Source organism: Myxocyprinus asiaticus, chromosome 6 (genome assembly GCF_019703515.2).
Source record: "Myxocyprinus asiaticus isolate MX2 ecotype Aquarium Trade chromosome 6, UBuf_Myxa_2, whole genome shotgun sequence".
NCBI lineage: Eukaryota > Metazoa > Chordata > Actinopteri > Cypriniformes > Catostomidae > Myxocyprinus > Myxocyprinus asiaticus.
In genome coordinates, this window is record NC_059349.1 from 24,466,747 (window position 1) to 24,488,261 (window position 21,515).

Here is a 21,515-nt window from a genome sequence, read left to right on the forward strand (position 1 = left end):
AGCAGTCTGATTGGGTGGCAATAGAAAATCATCCGTGAGAAAAGGATCCTGGCTGTCTAATCATCTGTCTGTCATTTAGACTTGATTACCATCAGATAAAATACAATAAAAGTAGTTTGGGTGAAAAGTGGTAGTCATGGGAACCAGGAAAAACTGTTTATCTTGTCAATTGATCTTAATTTAAACCTGCGCACTCTAGATTACAGAGATGTAGACAGAAGGGGAGAGCGTTGTGTTTGTCGCACAGGCTTTCTGTCTCTCATTATGGTGTATTATGTCACTATTCAATGCCCCTTTAATGTAGGAAATTAGTCTCTGATGACACGACGAAGCCATTAGAGTGGCTTAGTGTTGATATATAGGATGCTGTTTACTTTGAGAACCTTTTATTTCCATCTAGACTGTCTGAGGCTGCTTATATCTGCACATTCACTATATTGTATGAACACAAACATCTGTGAACTTTATATACTTTATTTAAAGGAATAGTTCACCCAAAAATAAAAAAAAATTCTCTCATCATCTACTCACCCTCATGCCATCCCAGGTGTGTATGCATTTCTTTCTTCTGCTGAACAAAAACTAAGATTTTTAGAAGAATGAATGGTAAATGGTAGTGAATGGTAGTAAATGGTAGCCAGAACTTTGAAGCTCCAAAAGCACATAAAGGCAGCATAAAAGCAATCCACACGACTCCAGTGGTTAAATCCATGTCTTTAGAAGTGATAAAATTAGTGTAGGGTAGTAAAAAAGGACTTAAATATTAATATTTTTCTATAATTTTTCCTCCCTGCCCAGTAGGTGGCGATATGCACCAAGAATGTGAATTGCCAAAAACAAAAGAAGAATGTGAAAGTGGAGATTTATAGTAAAAAAGGACTTAAATATTGATTTGTTTCTCACCCACACTTATCGCTTAACTGGTCACAGTTTAGTTGTATTGTATGGACCAACAGAGCTGAAATATTCTTCTTAAAATCTTCATTTGTGTTCAGTAGATGAAAGAAAGTCATAAACATCTGGGATGGCATTAGGGTGAGTAAATAATTTTTTGGGTGACCTATCCCTTTAAAAAGAGATAATCTACCCCTGAAACATCTGGAGACACAACAAAACACACAGGCAAAGAAGCATATAATATTACGAATGTGCATGAAATTATCCGAAAGCCCAAATGTATATATGAATGCATGAGCTATTCCTCATACTCAAGTTTTATTTGTAAAAGCAAACCAACCCCAATTTCTGGTTTTGCCTCTGTAGATTTTCTGTAAATGAGACCAGCAACACTTCACTGGGTCTTTGTTTGTGTAATGAAGTCCAAGTCGCTGATCTAATGGCGGAGCACAAAGTTTGAAGATTATATGTGTGCAGAAAGGGGAGTGTAATGGTATACAAAGTGAAAAGAAGTCATTTTCTTCACAGCTCCCTTACTTTAATTGTTTGCTGAGCAGAGGCATATTGTGACGTTTCAGATAAAGACTCACAGTAACAAAGGGTGGGAGCTGTCCAAGCATACAGTTAGATAAACATCACATGGAAACAGCGAAACAGAGACCACATTATTTTCAAAAGGTTAACAAGCGTGAACCAGCCATGTTCTTTTGAGCACAAGACAACTGAAGGTATCTAATGTACTCTGCAATATATATATGTGAAAATGTGTGAAAATTTTGCTCAGGCAAATACATTTTCAGACAAATCCACTGAATTATTTTAACTGCTTATTTTAATTAAACATTTTCCCTATAATGTATCCTTTTCCTGTTGACTATACCCTACAATTATAAGTTCATTAAAAATGAAGTGAAGCCTGACTGTCGATCAAATACAGAAAGGGATTGTTAGAATAGCCCTTTATTTGTTGCTGTGACAGCTCAATCAACCATCATGATCTAAGTGGTGGGAGCTAAAAAACGCTGACAATGACCATCAGAGGCTACAGGCAGCCCTTCATTTGAGTGCTAATTAGAAAAATTGTATCTCTGAATGGCAGCATGGTATCTATTCCCAGTGTGTTGAGAGGCAAACTGAAGACACAATGAGTTAATAGAAAAATTAATTATTTACACCATTATCTAGGCCATGCCATTGAGCGAATGACTCCATAATGCTTTAATTGTGTTGCTGATTACATTTCCATTGAGATGGACTCAGAAGCATATCACCTCTTTGATGTCGATAAAATGGTTTTGTTCAAATGAGATAACATGGAATGGTTTGGACAGAGAATATATTGCAGTGATGCACTGCATTGCTAAGAAAACGACTAAGTTTTGCGCATGTTTAATGTATTTGCATTAGTATGTCTTTTGTGCACTCTTAACTGAGTTTAAACTAATGGGTTACACCCATGTTGGATAGAGAGCAATTCTGGTCATTTATTCTAGATTAAAGAAGTTTAAGGGTGAAAAAAGATTATTCGAAAAGAAAGACATTTTTTTCATTTATGTTTGTGTAGTTAGTAACAAAAAGGCAAAGAATATTAAATCAAAACACAAAAAGTTTGCACTGAAACAAGAGTACAGTTTAAAAATATTTTGTCTGTCCTTTGCAATAAAAGAACTGACATGCAAGTTGTTGAAATTTTTTTTAGGTTTGAACAGCACATTTTAAAATTGGAAAAACAAATTGCTAATAAGAAAAGATCATGCAGTTATCCTCCTGTATTTAAACTTTTTGGTCCAACCATAACTAAATGACCAGTATTTACATATTTATTTATTTATTTATTTATAGATAAAAAATATATTTTCTTGGGTAATTGCTAAAAAAAAAAAAAAAAGGAATGAACATCAGGTTTGTGAGTAGAAGGTTCTGACTAATAATACTAAAAAAATATATATAAAAACCACTAATGTATTTTTTATTTTTTTTTAAAGTTTCAGGTATTACAAAGAAATAACATGGCATTTTTTTAACTATGTAAAATACTTCGGTATTCCCTACACATTCCATAAATAGCCTTTTGAATCTACCAAAAATGTTCAAGTTGACTGACTCCAGCTCCACATTTTGTCCTTAAGGCTCATTTGCCATTCTGATAAAGAACTTCAGGATATTCAATGTTTAGTAGTCTTACACTTTAAAATAAGATGTTAAACTCTCACCCAGCATCATTCAGTTACAGAACAACAATAACAATAAAACTACTATTAAATGAGAATCAAAGACATTATGCTGAAAAATCTCTCAAGAAACATGGCAGCATCTGTTTAAAGTCCAAGAGCATATGGCAAAAAGGTGATAGTTGTCTGTAATAATGAAAAGATCTCAGTCAATTAAAGCTCAGCTGAGAATTTTGAAATGATATGTTTTGGGGGGTATAAAGCTCCTGAAAGCTACTTGGCCCCAAGACTCTTCCCTGTGGCACTTACTTGATTCAGTTCCTGTAATGTACAAATCCAGATGGAGAGCGATTAGCCAGAATGTACCAATAAATGTAATGTCTTCTCTCCTCTAGTGTTTCTGACAACATCTTACAGCATTATGTAGCACTCTTGAGTGTCAGGTAGTTTTTGGATAGATTTTCTCATAGAAAAAGTTTTGTGCCAGTAGGTACAGTTCTCCATCTTTTTCTCTCACTGCATGAGCCCGAACATACTGGAACTGCTCTAGTGCAAACTCATAAAACTCATTCTCCATTTTCCAGATGTCTGACTGCTGTAGTCTGGCAATAGACTCTTTGGTGGGTGCCTTCTTCTCACTTGTCTTCCTTAGGTGAGATTTCTTCCCTTTAGATGCAGTTAGAAACACAAACATATGATTGTCATCATCACAATCTACATCTCTATGGTTAGTTTATATAAAGTGTTTCCGCTTGAGAATTCATCTACAGTTCATCTACTCTTGCAAAGACAAGATCCTTAAGCAATCATACCTGTCCGATAGAGCTCTGCGGCCCCTTTAAAAAAACGAGGAAGTGCTGCCTCCAGCATCATAACAAAGTCTTCCAACTCTTCTGTCACCCCAACTAACATATATTCATTCACCAGGTTGTATTTGGCCTGCTCCAATGCCCATTTACTGCCAATGTTCCTGTGGGGAAAAAAAGAGAAAATAAGATTATAGTAGCCTTAATTATAGATTTCTCTCAAATATACTGAAAGACGGGGGGGGCCTGGGTAGCTCAGCGAGTAAAGACGCTGACTACCACCCCTGGAGTCACGAGTTCGAATCCAGGGCGTGCTGAGTGACTCCAGTCAGGTCTCCTAAGCGACCAAATTGGCCCGGTTGCTAGGGAGGGTAGAGTCACATGGGGTAACCTCCTCGTGGTTGCTATAATGTGGTTCACTCTTGGTGGGGCGCATGGCGAGTTGTGCGTGGATGCCGCGGAGAATAGCGTGAAGCCTCCACATGTGCTACGTCTCCACGGTAACGCGCTCAACAAGCCACGTGATAAGATGCGCGGACTGACGGTCTCAGACGCGGAGGCAACCGAGATTTATCCTCTGCCACCCGGACTGAGGCAAGTCACTATGCCACTACGAGGACTTAGTGCACATTGGGAATTGGGCATTCCAAATTGGGGAGAAAATAATAAATAAATGAATAAATAAATACCAACCTATTAAAATACCTACCAGCACTCAGAGTAGTGACCGCAGAAAAAGGGAATTTGAAGCCACAGTTTCTCTGGAGCACAATCAGATCCTCCTGCAGCTACACACTCATCAAACGTCTGAAACACACCCAGATCTTAGAGTTTAAAAAACATGACAGCTATGACATCAATACTGACACTTCAACTAAAAATCACCTTTTTGTCTCCTTGCTTCCTGCGTCGTAGGCCTGGCCTGTAGTCATCACCAAAGCGCAGGAAGTAGTAGTAAGACACCAGGCGCTCAATGGGGTCCCGGATGACATTTATGTAAATTGGCCTTTTCTTTACCCCAAATCTGATAAAGAAAGGAACAGTATACGTCTATATTTTAAAGCTGAAGTGTGTAACTTTTTCTGTGTGAAAATACTTTTATCCCAGTTAAATATGCAGACACAACTACAACTAAGCCATTTAAAGGTTAATTTTCTCACAAACTGTAAACACTGTGTCTCTGTAGCACTATAAAAATGTCTCTGTTTGCTTTGAGTGACCCGTCCAGCTCGACACAACAGCACTGAATCAATCACTTGCTTGAGCTTGGTGCAGGACTATCGTTTGTTCAATCAGTGGCAGACGTGGTTGTTTTCGGAAAGTCGTTAGAAATTTTTTTTTGTTTGGTGGCGCTGAAATTACACACTCCAGCTTTAAGTATTTAACGGTTTAGTTCAACCAAAAATTAAAATTCTGTCATCGTTTACTCACCATCATGTTGTTTCAAACATGTATGACTTTCGTATGTGAAACACAAGAGGACAAATTCTGAAGAATGTTGAGGTTGCTTTTTTCCATTCAATAAAAGTAAATGGTGACTAAGGCTGTCCATCATGATATTCTGCCTAACATGCCATTTTGTGAAAAAAGAAAATCACAATGGTTTGGAACGATATGAGGGCGAGAAAAGTATTTTTCTTTTTTGGGTGAACTATCCCTTTAAATCCATATTCTGTCTTTGTAAAAGACGACAAACCCATTTATTACATTGCATTACATGATGTAATATGTAGGTGCATACAGTATACGTGTCTGTGAATTTCATAATGTATGTCAAAATGTATTTGGAGATCAACAAAATGGAAAACAAACAACATGATTGTATTGTGTAGATTAGAAGAATACACTACCGGTCAGAAGTTTTGAAACACTTACTCATTCTTTATTATTATCATAATTTTTTTCTTCACATTTTAGATAGTAGTAAAGTCATCAAAACTATGGAATAATAAATGGAACTATGGGAATTATGTTGTGACTTAACAAAATCCAAAATAAATCAAAACTGTGTTATATTTTAGCATCTTCAAAGTAGTCACCCTTTGCCTAGAATTTGCAGACATGTACTCTTGACATTTTCTCAACCAACTTCTTGAGGTATCACCCTGGGATGCTTTTTAAACAGTATTGAAGGAGTTCCCATCTATGTTGGGCACTTATTGGCTGCTTTTCTTTATTATTTGGTCCAAGTCATCAATTTCAAAAACTTTTTTTTTTTTTTTTTAATTACATTTTAGTTTTGTAATGAAATAAATGAATATGGTGGCACAATTATATTTTTGTCTACAAAAATAATTTCAAACATTTAAGCATACGCCTTCAGATCAAAAGATTTTTAAGATCATGAGAAACATTTCAGTCAAGTGTTTCAAAACTTTTGACCAGTAGTGTATGTTTGACAGGACTGGTGCAATTCTTTTCAATACCACCAGGAGTCAGCAGCATCAAAGTGCTTTCTTAACATAATCACAGTGGCAGGAAATATTTTTGTTAAAAACCATGCGTTTTGCCACTTTATCCATTAACCTCTTCAACTCTGGTGCATTTTTGGGCTGCTGTCTGCAATTTTTCACTCAAATTTAAAAGCTCACCATTTACACATACTGAATACTAACAGCCAAACATTTGTCTAATTTTTCAGAACCCTCTCCACTGACCAGGATGACCGCCAACTCATTCGAATGTCACTCAACAACCGTAAGATGACATCAAGTGACCTACAAAAAGAATGGCAAATGACAGCTGGGGTGAAGTGCATGGCAAGGATGTTTCGAAACAGGCTCCTAGGGGCAGGGCTGAAGTCATGCAAACCCCTTCATCATTGAAAAGGAAACAAGAGTCAGGCTGAGGTTTGCAAAAGACCATAAGGTTTGGACCGTAGAGGACTAGAATAAGGTAATCTTCTCTGATGAATCCAATTAGTCGTCTAATGGTTAGACACCTGGTTATCTAATGGTTAGATGGAGACCTGGAGAGGCCTACAAGCCACAGTGTCTCGCACCCACTGTGAAATTTGGTGGAGGATCAGTGATGATCTGGGGGTGCTTCAGCAAGGCTGGAATTGGGCAGATTCTTCTTTGTGAAGGACACATGAATCAAGCCACGTACGGTTATCCACGTAACGTTATCCTGGAAGAAAACTTGCTCCCTTCTGCTCTGACAATGTTCCCCAACTCTGAGGATTGTTTTTTTTTCCAGCAGGATAATGCTCCTTGCCACATAGCCAGGTCAATCAAGGTGTGTATGGAGGAGCACCAGATCAAGACCCTGTAATGGCCAGCCCAATCTCCAGACCTGAACCCCATTGAAAACATCTAGCATGTAATCAAGAGGAAGATGGATGACCATAAGCCATCAAACAAAGCAGAGCTGCTTGAATTTTTGTGCCAGGAGTGGCATAAAGTCACCAAACAGCAATGTGAAAAACTGGTAGAGAGCATGCCAAGACGCAAGAAAGCTGTGATTGAACATCAGGATTATTCCACCAAATACTGATTTCTGAACTCTTCCCAAGTTAAAACATTAGTATTGTGTTGTTTAAAAATGAATATGAACTTGTTTTCTTTACATTATTCGAGGTCTGAAAACACTGCATCTTTTTTATTTTCACCAGTTGTCATTTTCTGCAAATAAATGCTCTAAATGACAATATATTTATTTGAGAAAAATGTTTTCAGTAGTTTACAGAAAGGTAAAATGTTCATTTTACTCAAACACATTCCTATAAATAGTAAATCCAGAGAAACTGATCATTTTGCAGTGGTCTCTCTTAATTTTTTCCAGATCTGTATATTTCCAAAGATTTTTTTAGCATGCTTCTCCTGCTGGACTGCATATTTTGTTCTGGACATCTAAGGCCCCATTTCCACCTGGTATTAAGATGCGTTTCGGGTGATCCGATCCCATGTGGTCAGCCCTAAATACAGATCTGAGGTCACAGGAGAAGCATTTGTGACCAGGTATAAACAGTCATGTGTCTCACCTGACCACGTGATCGGATCAACCAAGACTCATTGTAATACCAGGCGGAAACGGGGCCTAAGATGTAACATTAGATTAGTGGACAGACAAGTAAAAAATGGCTCTTTTTTTTTTTTTAAACTGCCTAAAGGTAAGAGCAGATATAACGTTTTTAGCTATTTGGGGCTTACAGCTGTGATCGTTGCATAAGAGACATTTGTAATCATATTTCACTTTGTGATTCTTTGACAAATCTTTTGAACTGTGGTATTAGGGCAACAAAACAAACTGTACAGTCACATTCCTAAGAATTATAGCTTTCATTTGATATATGATTTGTCTATAAGTCCTGTTTAAAAGACTTTTATATTCATATTAATATTTCTACCACATTACCTCTAGGTGGTGCTGATTTGTGACGCAGATGTTTTCGGGCCTTATTTTGTTATTTTATGTAACATGAATGCAGAATGTGATGGTTATCTATGAAAATCAGATTCTAAGCTTTCAAACAATACCACATACGCCTGACTTACGTACGGAGACTTGAACATTTTGAGAATAAACATTTTGTGACATAGCGCCCCCTTTTGGACATGCCAAGGGGTCTGCAGAGTTGAAGATATGGACCACAAACCCTGATGTAGATTTCTAATTATGCAGAATGTTGGTAAATCACTCTGGTGTTGGCACTGAATGCAAAACCTAAAACCAGTCTAAACATAATTTTGTTTCCATTCATGCTAGCAAACTGACCACAACAGATTGAGGGAATTTGCACACGGCACGCACTTAGTGAAGTCCAGAAAGGAAACGTGTCCATGGTAGAATGCAGGTTTCATCTCTTTCCATAAAGTCACATTCTTGACAAATCGTACCTGGAAAAAATAAATAATGTTAAAATATTTTTTCTTATCCCTGCTTAATATAACAGCCAAGAAAACCAAGTAATCCATTTGTAGGTCGATTTCCTTGAAAAGTGTAATCACTGTGACACCATCAAAACATTACTCTGTTTGTTTGAGCATAATGACAAGCCCAACACAGCAACACTGGCTCAACCAATGGCATGAATTTTGGGCTGGATTATCTGTTTCCACAACCAATGGCACACAGGGGGGAATGCTCAAGAAACCTGTTTGAAAACGGTCGTAATTTTTGCATTTCCATTTGGTGACACTAGCGGTGATGAAATTACACACTTCAGCTTTAAAGTTTTGATCTAAAAAAAATAAACAAACTTAAGCTTCAGAGTTTCATGAGTGAAAAACGTACTTATTTAATCATACTGAACATCTGCTGTACTCCACTATTAAGGAAATGCCTTGTGTCATTAGGAGACTGTTTGGAGCATTTCATTACACAGAAACATGGGGAATGCTTTCAGTATTATAATCTGCTGTTTGGATGGCTGCAAGTGAGAAGCACTAATAAACATACACAAACAGTACAAAAACAATTTTATAAGGTCAAAAGTCAATTCAACAGCCCCCACTTTGGACCGACTGACACTGATCTTGCATTGCCTGATAATTTGAGAAGATAGAAGTCTCTGACCTGGTCCTGAAAGGACATGACAGGGTTGTTTTTAGTGGTATTAATGTGCAGCACATGGTAGTGGTTCTTGTTGCACAGGTCATAGGCTATGTTGGTGAAGGAGGTGCTGGCTGTTTTTGGCACTCGGTTGTAGATGACCACCGTATTGTCCTCCTCTTGCACATCTTCCTTTACCCACTCCTGAATGTGCCGCTGCTCAATCTCTTGTACCTCATGTCTGGCAATAGCTCGTTCTGTAATGCAGGCAGAGAGATGTTTAACACAATCAGTTCAGCTCCAAGATGAGGAGACATTTTTCATAATCCATTTGAATATTGCAAATTAAACTGCCATACCAGATATGTACAGAGATGCTCACAATGATGTACGAGAGGGATTGAAAAGAATACTGGAGCTTGTATAATCACCCCCTAAAATTAAATGAATGTCTGAGTCTTTTACTAGTTACTGTAATCTTGAGGTAATGGCCTCAGCAATGTGATGCAGAAGGCTTAAATGCTTAAGAATACTGTAACAACCAGGGAACACTTGTCCACTCGTGAAAATGCTTCTATAATTTTGCTATCTTAATTTTTTCCAGTACAAATTAGCTATATTAATTGCATGACAATGTGTGTGAAAAGCTGAATAATAAAACAAAATGTAACATTTCAATTCAGAATTTCAGAATGTCTTAGTATTTGATATGTTCCTCTTTTAAGCCTCGAGCTGGCATGGGCAGTTTGTGCAAATCCTGATGATCCATGTTATCCCAGCAAGATTTGAGAATGTTACAAAGAGCATGTGTGCTTTAATGGAAGCAAAGAAATCTGACCTTTTCTTAATCTTAAATATGAATAATCTTAAATATTTATTTTTCATATTATGTTAATTATACTCATTCACATTACACGTTTGTTTTGAATTGTTCAAAATCCTAAAACCTACTGTTTCTTTTCAAGTTCAATTTTTTTTAAATCCAGATTTAACCCCTTTTTAAATCCACAGACCTATGAACCCCACTGTATCTGCATTACTGAAAAGAAATTCTGGCCACACTATCTTGGAATAAAAATACCAACATTTTCCGAAATCTGCCAAGAAGCAATGACATGCTTTACCCTGTACATTTGATGTACAGTACTACTTCTTGTAAGTCATTTTGAATAAAAGCATCTGCTAAATGAGCATTTATAATTTGAAATAAAGTAAATGAGTAATATCGAAGGAACACAGGACAGATCTGTGTAATGCAAAATACAGACTAGAACTAAACATACTTAAATGGACAAAATTCAATCCACACATAAAAAGAGAGAAGGCCTTTTGGCTTCTGGCCTCGAAATACTCGTGGGATCTCAGGATGGAAACTTGACAGTGCACATGATGTGGTGACAGTAGTGTGTAATGCAAGCTGGCCGGGCAGCTGCTTGTGTGGAGTGATGATGTCAAGCCAACCATAGCACATTCCCATCACTGCGACTGTTCTTGGGGTCAAAGAAACCAGTCCCCAACCATCACATACAGACAACTGGTGCCGCCCATGACAACAACTGTTGCTATACCACATTATGATGTCAAACTCAACATCAACAACATAGAAACTTGCTGCTCTTGCAAATGGCATTTAGATTTTTATAATTGCCAGAAGAGAAACGGCACTTTCTATGAATAAGTTTAAGAAAATTTAATATTTTATTGTAGAGCCGAGGAGGGCGGGGCCGGGCTGGAATGAGACACACCCGGTCCCCAATCAGCCTGATGGGGCGCGCAAGGGATAAAGGCAGCCGGGGACGACAGTTTGAGAGAGAGAGAATTGCAGGCAGCTGTACTGTGTGGTTTTTGGTTGTGTGTTTAAGTTGTTTATTAAATTATTATTTATATTATTAAGCCGGTTCTCGCCTCCTCCTTTCCACTGAACCCCCTTACATTTATATATATTATATATATATATTTACATAATTTTTCCATCAAAAAAACTTGGATGACAGGCTTGAGTGGCTGAGCTTACATTTGTTAACATTTGTTACCATCAACTAACAATGAACAATACTTTTACAGCATTTACTAATCTTGGTTAATGTTTGTGATGAGGAAGAGGGCGTGGCCAGGCTGTGAGTGTGCACGCCTGGTGCTGAGCAGCCCGATCAGTGGGAGAGAAATAAGAGGCAGAGTCAGGAGTGCTGGAGAGAGAGAGACACACACACACACATGGAGCTGTGTGTGTGTGTGTGTGTGTGTGTGTCGTCATGTTATTATGTTCCAGTTCAGTGTTTTAAGTTGTAATTAAAGTCTTGTTGAGTGTCAATCCGGTTCCTGCTTCCTCCTTTACCAACGAACGAGAGGCTTGTCTGCCACAATGTTAATTTGAAAATATAGTAATACATTTTTTTTAAATGTATTTGTTTTTGGGTGCTTATGCCTCCTGTTGGCTGGAGTTGGTTTGTGGAATATTTCTTGCAGGACATTGGAGTGAGTTTGACTGGCCAAAGAACTGAACGGGCCGTTTGTTTTTTTTTGTTTTTTTTTTGTGCTGGTTCCGCTAGCGGCTGGAGCTTGTTTTATGGAGGTACACACCTTCGAGACAGTTAAGTGAATGAATCTACACGTTTTTGTGTGTGTGTGTGTGTGTGTGTTTATTCCGCTTATGGGCTGGAGTTTGTTTTATCGATTTTCTTCTGTTGTGTAATTCTGTCTTACAAATTTTTGTATAGAAACATCGGACTTCAGCAATCTGACAGCAAAGTTGTCACGGGGGCTCTCGTAGGCGTACATGGACTGTTTGAGTTTAGAAGGATGGACGCCAGTTGGTGCTGTCCTGCGCGGGGTTTTCCTTTTTCTGTTTTTGTTCTGGGGAAAGTTCTGGGGTTGATTGTTGCACCAATGTGGAATGTGGTCTTTATAATTTTATTTTTGACACACAATCTATTTTTTCTCATATGTCAAAATGTCAAATGTTAATATGTTAATATGTTAATATGAGTGGATTGTCTCTCTCCATGTGGAATGTGAATGGGTTGGGGCACCCCATAAAAAGAAGGAAGGTTATTTCTTTTCTTAAACATAAGAAATATGATATAGTGTTTCTTCAAGAAATGCATCTTTCCCCGCAGGAAGCTGAAAAATTTGGGAAGATATGGGGTGGATATGTTTTCTTTAGTGCTGGCTCAAGTAAGAGCAGGGGAGTCATTACATTGATAAGTAAACATCTACAATTTAAATGTCTCAAACAGATTAAAGACAAATTAACAAGAGTCATTATTGTTTTAGCAGAAATTCAGGGGCAAAGCTTGATTTTGGCTAATATTTACGCACCTAACGCTGATGATCAGGGCTTTTTTATAGATCTTGAAGGGATGTTGCAAGCCACTGGCACCCCTCATGATATAATATTGGGAGGAGACTTTAATTTATTGATGGACTCAGTCCTTGATCATAGTGAAGCAAAGGTGTGTAAGCCCCCTAGAGCAACATTGACGCTTCATAGGATGTGTAAACGTCTTGGTCTTGCAGATATTTGGAGACTTTTGAAGCCATCTGTTAGGGACTATACGTTTTTTTCATCAGTCCATAAGATTTATTCTAGAATAGATTTTTTTTATATATCCAAGTCCCTCATTTAACCTGTTGTTGATTGCTCAATTGGAAACATTTTAGTCTCAGATCACGCCCTGGTGAGTTTAAGAGGTGTTGCCACATATGGAGAAAAAGAAGTCATATAGTTGGCGCCTTGATGTATCCCTTTTGCAAAATCCTGAATTCCAACAAATACTAAAGGTTGAAATCAATGTCTATGGAGACCAACTGGTCCTCAGTATCCTCTGTGGGCGTGGCTTGGGAGGCACTTAAGGCGGTTCTTAGGGGCCGGATCATACAATATGCCTCATTCATCAAAAAAATCCAAAGCACGAGAACTCGTGGAGTTGGAAAAGAATATTAAAAGTGCAGAAGCAGAGCTGAAGCGCCGAATGTCTTCTGATGGCCTCAGGGAATTGACCCAATTGAAATACTATTTTGTCGCAGAAGGTGAAGTTTTGGCTATTCAGGGCAAGACAGTCATATTTTGAGTCGGGGGACAAAGCAGGAAAGTTTTTGGCTAGATATATAAAGCAGAGAGAGTCTTTTTCTACCATTTCCTCAGTGAAATATGCTGGTGGTAAAATATTTACCTCAGCCATTGATATTAATAATGCTTTTAAAGAGTTCTATCTGGATCTCTATAGTTCCACGTCTTTGTCTACCGATGAAGACATTAGAAACTTTGTGGAACCATTAGAACTTCCTAAATTTACGAATGAGCAAAAAAAATTCTCTTGATTCTGAGATAACCTTGGAAGAGCTTGGTGAGGTAATTAAGGCCTTGCCTACAGGCATGGCTTCGGGGCCAGATGGTTTTGCCGCTGAAGTTTTTAGATCTTATATTACAGAACTGGCTCCACTTTTGTTAGAAGTTTATACAGAATCATTAAAGAATGGAAAGCTTTCGCCAACCATGACACAAGGCCGGATCAGTCTGATTCTTAAAAAGGACAAAGATCCAAGCAAGTGTAAGAGTTACCTTTCAGTTTCCCTAATCCAGCTAGACGTAAAAATATTGTCAGAAATTCTGGCTAACCGATTAAGTTATGACATCTCTTATACATATAGATCAGGTGGGGTTTATTCGGGGCCGCAGCTCTTCTGATAACATTAGGTGTTTCATCAATATTATGTGGTCAGTGGCGAATGATCAGACTCCGGTCACGGCCATCTCACTTGACGCCAAAAAGGCGTTTGATATGGTAGAATGGGATTATCTTTTTAAGATTTTGGAAATAGTTTGGGAATACTTTTATTGGATGGATTAAGTTATAGACACCCGGTAGCAGCGGTACACACAAATGAATTAATTTCAGATTATTTTACTCTGGATAGGGGCAATCGACAGGGTTTGTGCATAAGCTTTTGCTTTATGCAGATTATATTTTATTATTCGTCTCTGACCCCATTAGATCTATGCCTTGCCTCCATAGATTTATTAATTGCTTTTCTAAGTTCCTGGGATACAGAGTCAATTGGTCTAAATCCAAAGCTTTGTCTTTGACAGCGTACTGCCCAGTACCGGCTTTCCAGCCGGGCATCTTCCAGTGGCCCAAACAGGGCATTAAGTATTTGGGCATTTTATTCTCAGCAAATTTCTCTTATTTAGTTAGAGTTTGAGCGACGTGGGCAGTTGGGCTTCATTACATTTATCTATGATTGGGAAGGTTAATGTTATTAAAATGAATTGCATTCCAAAATTCAACTACCTGCTACAATCTCTCCCTGTAGATGTCCTCCTCTCTTATTTTAAGCAATTTGATAGCATAGCAAAGTCCTTCATTTGGAATGGTAAGTGTCCTAGATTGCATTTTAATAAGTTACATAGGCCGACTGACAAAGGTGGGCTAGGCCTATCCAAGATTGCCAATTGTGCTGTAGTGAAAACACCTCTGCTTAAATCTCTGTGCTCTTAAAAGGCACCTCTGCTTAACCCTTAGATTTGTGAACGAAATGGGCAGGGGCTTGTGCCCCTGTAGCCCTCGTTCTGTGCATGTCAGTGATTCATGATACCTAATGCTACATTAACTAATGTTAAAAAATTTATTGAGAAATTTTTTACAACAAGACTAAACTTCACTAAAGAAATCCACTGTCTTGTATTAGTCTTTTGCCTCTCAGCTACATAACAATCTTATAGCTCAATTGTGTGTGATGTACTGCAATAGGGGATTTTTTGAGGTAAAAGGAGTCAAAGCTCAAGCATTTATGGGTAGACTGTGTACCACACTGTATTGCCATCTTATTTATCATTACTGCTGCAATACCCAGCCGTATGTAATAATATAATTGCAAGTTAATGAGAAAAACACCATGAATAATTACCAATTTCCTACTTGAGGGACACACAACCGCTGCATTTTGCTGAGTGAAAGTGTTCATTTAAAACTGGACAGGCAGTGAATGGGCCCTCAGGCTGTAACTGATTCAGAATGGAAGACTGGAAGTTCACCTTTATTGGACTTCACACGCTTGAGGTGTTGAGCACCTCTTCAGAAGTCCAATTACCGAGACGGAAATGTCACTGCATTTTTTTGTATTATGTTTACATAACAAAATGATTTTTTGCCATTACCGTTGTGTATTTCGGTCAATTCATGTATACACTTTCCTCAAAAAAAATAAAATAAAATAAAATACTCGCATTGTAAGCATCTATTTATTAGTAATACTACATTTAAAGACGGTAAAGAGATTAAAACAATGACTCATGAAAGTGATATGATACTGCAAAAACATTTTAATGAGAAAGGTGAATGTCTTTTTCCAGTTAAGGCTAAAAATAATACGAAGCGCAAATGAAATGTAATATCTACAAATGTCAAGGAGCTCTGGAGAAAGGGAGGATTTATGGCGATCAGCTATCAATCCTAACGAGTTACATTCTGACTGATGTCTTTTCGATGACTCAAATCAAGTTACAGTCTTTCCTTAGAACAAATAACTTCCTCCAGAACGATTTCCCTCCAAGAGACTCTACAATGTAGAGAGACATGGAAGTCAACTTGGGGACATTTTATGTTGACGCTTGATAACCAAGGTCTGTTTGTTCCAGTTCTCAGTGTTTACTGGCTAGACAGAATGACTAAGGCTGTCTAGGAGAAATGGGATAGTGTGGCGTTTTCAGTGCAAAGAAAAAAAAAAAAAACTCTATGGTGTCTTCAGTGTAAAAAATGCTATATAAATTGACAATGCAAGCAGCAATATGCCTTAGGAATTCATTAAAAAGTTTTAAAAACTGGTTTGAACTTCAGGATAAAGATCTATTCGTTAATATTAGTTAATGCATTAGGTATCATGAACTAACAATAAACATATTTATTTACAGCATATATTAATATTTGTTAATGTTAGTTAATAAAAATACAATTGTTCATTCTTAGTTCATATTAATTTATAGTGCATTAACTAATATTAACTAATACTTTTTAAAATTTACATTAACCAAGATTAACAAATGTTGTAAAAGTATTGTTCATTGTTAGTTCATGTTAACTAATCTTAACAAATGGAACCTTATTGTAAAGTGTTGACGAAATTTAACAAAAAGCTAGTAAAGCGTTTAACGCACATTTAACATCACAAGCTTGAGCGAGATGTGAGCATAGTGTCAGCTTAACTACAGTGTAACTGCAGCTGCAGACTCAACAGGGCTCTCACACTGGAAGCGTTTTTATAGCGTCACAGCAGCGGCTCTATACAGAAAATTACTGTGATTTCTATGTTACTATGATGAGTATTTATTTGAATAAAGACCATAACTTATAAAATGGTTATCAGGAGTGGGTCATTGATTAGTATTACAAACTTGATTGTCATGAAATCTTATGAGGAGGAGGAACACATGGCTGGTTCTAAAAGGTAAACAATAGAGCACTTTGTGCTTCTCCACCTCCACAATCAGTCTTGTATCATCCATTGTTGAACACGAATGAGGTAAGATCTGAATGTACCGACATCACGATCAGTCACGTGCATTTACAAGAGAAAGCAAACTCGGCTGTGAGTGGGTATTGCTGAAGCCATAGACAAGATGTCGACCGTTAGTGGAATTTTCAGATACCGATAACTAAGTTGGGCAGTACCTGCCGATAACCGATTAATCAAACGAGAGTTTTAAAATGTATATTGAATGAAAAAATAACATTCAAAATAGTGCTGAACTTTATTACAAAAATAAACAGTACTTACTGAATCATGAAAATGTTTTGTACTTTTTAAACTAAAATATATAAATATATATATATATATATGAACTAATATTCGAATGTTAAAGTCAGCTGATTTTAAAATTTACATTGTTTCCTTAGTCCACAAGAGGGTGAAATAAATACATAAACCATTCAGCACCATTATTTTATTGCATAGAACATTCCTATCCAGGCTGTTAAAAAAAAAACAGGTCTCCTAAGCAACCAAATTGGCCTGGTTGCTAGGGAGGGTAAGAGTCACACGGGGTAACAGTTGTATGTAGAGTAGCAATATTCACAGATAGTAGTGGTATTTGGCTGAACTCGGTGGTGAAGCGGCTCAGACTATGAGCCCAGGCCAGGGGCTATTCAAACAGTTGGAACACAACAGAATGGAACTGAACCGCATGAGGTTAGCTTTAATGTTAACATCCTCTCAGACTTGTCGGCAAACATACTGCTGTTCTCTACTAATGCAGCATCTAGTCAACAAATTAATTACTTTATAATGATAGGACAACCTGTACTGTATACAGACCTTTTCATGGTTGATGTTTTAAATCCGCATCTTAAGTTTTCCGCTCCATGCAGAGTGTAGTCTCACTTGTCAAAAACACCACAAGGCATCAGTGAAGTGCTGTATAATGACAGTGGACCCTTCCCAGCCGCTTCAGAACCAGACGCAATGGGGAAAAACTATCGGTGTGGATTTTTGCAGATAACCGATAGTTCCAGAAATCTGTTATCGGTGTCAATTAATCGCCAAAACCGGTATATCGGTTGACCTCTACTATAGACCTGTTCTATGTTTAATAGTACATAAAAGAGTTTTTTTGTCTCATTTTCAGGCTCATAAGTTGTAGTTTACTGTAGTTTTAAATTATAAACCATACTTCTGATTAAGATCTATAATAAAAATACTTTAAATTGGTTTAAATGGTTAAATCTCCTGGAATTGTTTTTATCTTTTTTTTCCCCAGATGTGCTCCAATTCATACAGTATAAAGACACACTAGACTACTAATATACAGTATGCTTATTCTGTGCATTGTGAACTTTGTGTCAAATCACATTAATTTTATCCATCAACAGTGCACGGTCACTTTAATTGAGCACGAGCGGTGCTGCAAAAATAGACTCTGAGCCGAAACCTCCACTGCACTTCTGCGCACGCTACGCTCTGACGCACTGCTGACACTTCCGATGTCAGTGCTGGAACCCTGTGGTTCTCAACCCTGGTCCTAGATGCCCCCCAACACTACACATTTTGGATATCTCCCTAATGAAACACACCTGATTCATCTCATCAGCTCGTTAGTGGAGACTCCAAGACCTGAATTGGGTGTGTCAGAAAAGGGAGATATATAAAATGTGCAGTGTTGGGGGGCCTCCAGGAACAGGGTTGAGAACCACTGCTGTAACCTGTTAACAGGGGCACTGAAAAAATACGATATGCTCACGTGCCATTCACACTTGCGATGTGAAACAAAGGCTCATACTTTGCCCCAAATCATGTTTACCATTTTACACACTACAAAATCTACCAACTGTCTTGAATTGAATTTTTTATTTGTTACACACGTGTAAGATATGTATAAACTGTCATATTCTGAGAGCAATATAAGCAAATTCACAACTAATTTTTCAGTTTGTTTGTTTGAAATTCTGTTCATCACATGTAAACTAAACTGTACTATTTGTCTTTTAGTTAAAAATCTAGTGGTATAAGATAGTGGTAGAATAGTAAAGATTTATGCTACAATTGAGCAAATCTACAAATCTAGGGTACATGGATAGTGTACTTAATGCATAATAATCATTTATATAAATTATATCAAATGTACAGTATAAAGGATAATAAACCATACCGTTCAATCATTTGATTTGTAGGGTGGAGAAATATTTTGTTTAGGCGTTATCCGCTGACCCCGAAACCTTTTTCAACAATCAACAGAGCTTTCAAAGAGACTTTAGACATCATAAACACATGGCTATTTTGGATCTAAAGATGTACTTTAGTCAATGTAGTGTGTGCCAAAACATAACACATGGCTTAGGTTCTTTCACAGCTCTCATCAGGGCTAAAAACAGTACCGATCTGAACTGAGTTCAAAGGGAATCTCAGATCTTCCATTAGCAAATGGAGACAAATTAATATCAGGTTAGATATCAAATAACTTTCCAAAGCTGATGAACCGTGAAAGTGCACGTCAGCGGTCATCATTACAGCAAATGGAAATATGTGATAAATCAAAGTGTTTAATTGATGCGAGACATAAAGAACAGTCAGAAAATGAACAAAAATATTGATGCACATATATAAAACAGTTTACACTATCTATGTCTTACAGACCCAATTTATTTACAGTTAACCATGATGTGTAACAGGATGACAGGTTCATAAACAACGTCAATTTATCCAGTGCCGAGACTGACAGCTCTCTCCAATTATAACCAGATGGAAAACCTTTCTCTCACCTCTCTGCCTGCTAATGTATCTTAAATTTCACTGCAGTTATGCAACTGCAATAAGTTGATGTGAATAACTTAACATGAATGGTGGGAACCATCTAAGCCAAACTAAACCTGTGTGCCCATTTTTAATAGAATTAAATTATTTAAACGAACAAACAAAGAATTATAATAACTGAAGTGTGGCACAGATATAGTCTATCTCTGTGAAGGTGCTATGAAACAGATACGATGCAGAAATTATGCATTGCAGTCCAGCATTTAAAATATCCTGTGCAGGACATGAAATAGCCCATATCCAAATCACTGTAGGCATGTGGGTTTGACTTGGCTCATGAACTTGTTAGACAGTTGGATTGTGTCAGAAATCACACCTTGAAATCAAACTGAACATTGATTTTTGGAACGCCACAGATTTTTAACCTTCTTATCATTTGATTACTTTAATTGTTCTGTTGTAACAAAGATAAGAACTTTTACTTTACAGATTTAAATGGGTTCCAATAGTACTAACCAGCCTGAAGCAATGAACAGCAAACAGCTACTTTAATGTGCAATAGTGGCATGTAGTGATAGACCTATATATCGGTCAGTCTGATTAATTGGCCAATATTTGGCCATTTTGCAATTATCGGCATCGACCGATAACTGTGTCTGATTGAAGTGTTAACTTTCCCTTGTGTCAGTTCCAAAATATACCAATAGATTTGTCAATGTATAGTCAACACTTTCTGTTTTCAAGCTTTTTCTTTTCAAGTTTAAGCAAATGTGTTTGTTTCACCTAAGAAATTTTGTGAAAATCTGATTTGCTGTTCTTAAATTGTACTATGTTTATCGGCATTTATATCAGCCACCCTCCTCTCCAGATATCGGTATCAGCTATTGAAAAACCCACATCGGTTGACCACTAGTGGCATGTTTGATGCAGTAGTTCCATTTAATGTGCAACAGATGCATGATGGAAAATTACTTATACAATATTCATTGCACAACTAGATCGGAGTACACGAATATTGGATCTTGTTTGAATGAAAATGCAGCTGCTGCATAAGACATGATGTAGCACAAAAAAACAAAACAAAAAAAAACAAAAAAAAAACCTGCTCGTTAAACCCAGTAAATTCGCTAGCAAATGTACAGTGATTCTCACCCAGCTTTCCCCGTGACTCCTCAAGCTTCTGAATTTGGTTTTCCAAGAAGATCATGGCAATCGCAAAAGCCAACAGAGCCAGGAGCTGAAACTTCGGCGGCATCTTTACTCTTAAAAGCCCCATCAAAAAATCCAACACGGAGAGGACATGCCGCGATCGAGAAGTTTATGACAGACACTTCATAGATGCAACGGGTAACACTGTTATTTCATGATCCTCAAAGTCCGTCCACGAATATAAACACAAACAGTGAACTTTACTCAGTGGACACTTATTGCCTAAACAACAACTGACATAAAACGTTATACTTATTGAATCCAACTACCTCAGACTCGCCTGCACATGAGCAGCATCTGTAGTGTAGGTTCGGTTGTTATTAAATCCTGGGCACTGTGGGCAGCAGTCACGTTGTATCAGTGGGCATGCGCATTCGCCAGCTTTGACGTCAGGCGTTCAGCTGTAGTTCTGTGACTGAAGAGATTCACACTATACTCAAAGCGTTAAACTCGCAGTGGTTCTCAACCCTGTTCCTGGAGCTCCCCCAACACTGCACATTTTGGATATCTCCCTAATGAAACACAGCTGATTCAACTCATCAGCTCGTTAGTGGAGACTCCAAGACCTGAATTGGGTGTGTCAGAAAAGGGTGATATACAAAATGTGCTGTGTTGGGGGGCCTCCAGGAACAGGGTTGAGGACCACTCAAAATACCACTCTAAAAATAGCAAAGCAATTAAAACAACTGCAATATGT

The 21,515-nt window shown here is 37.6% G+C and overlaps 1 protein-coding gene across 1 annotated transcript; it reads right to left on the reverse strand.

The window, feature by feature from the left end:
- Nucleotides 1–1,430: 1,430 nt before the first annotated feature.
- On the reverse strand, nucleotides 1,431–21,143 carry hs2st1a (heparan sulfate 2-O-sulfotransferase 1a). The gene is made up of 7 exons (XM_051700806.1): nucleotides 20,762–21,143; nucleotides 9,392–9,624; nucleotides 8,627–8,712; nucleotides 4,760–4,898; nucleotides 4,584–4,681; nucleotides 3,881–4,038; nucleotides 1,431–3,734 (listed from the first exon to the last, which is right to left on the reverse strand). Exons 1-7 carry the CDS (start codon nucleotides 20,883–20,885, stop codon nucleotides 3,508–3,510), a joined length of 1,065 nt encoding a protein of 354 aa, XP_051556766.1. The 5' UTR covers nucleotides 20,886–21,143; the 3' UTR covers nucleotides 1,431–3,507.
- Nucleotides 21,144–21,515: the final 372 nt, after the last annotated feature.

What these genes read in the sequence shown, in the direction of transcription:
- hs2st1a (XM_051700806.1), bottom strand. Translation starts at nt 20,885, where the DNA reads ATGGGGCTTTTAAGAGTAAAGATGCCGCCGAAGTTTCAGCTCCTGGCT. An exon ending in GGAGTCACGGGGAAAGCTGG is followed by an intron (nt 9,625 to 20,761) that starts GTGAGAATCACT and finishes CCTGCATTACAG; the next exon opens with AACGAGCTATTGCCAGACAT. An exon ending in CGCAGAGCTCTATCGGACAG is followed by an intron (nt 3,735 to 3,880) that starts GTATGATTGCTT and finishes CTGCATCTAAAG; the next exon opens with GGAAGAAATCTCACCTAAGG.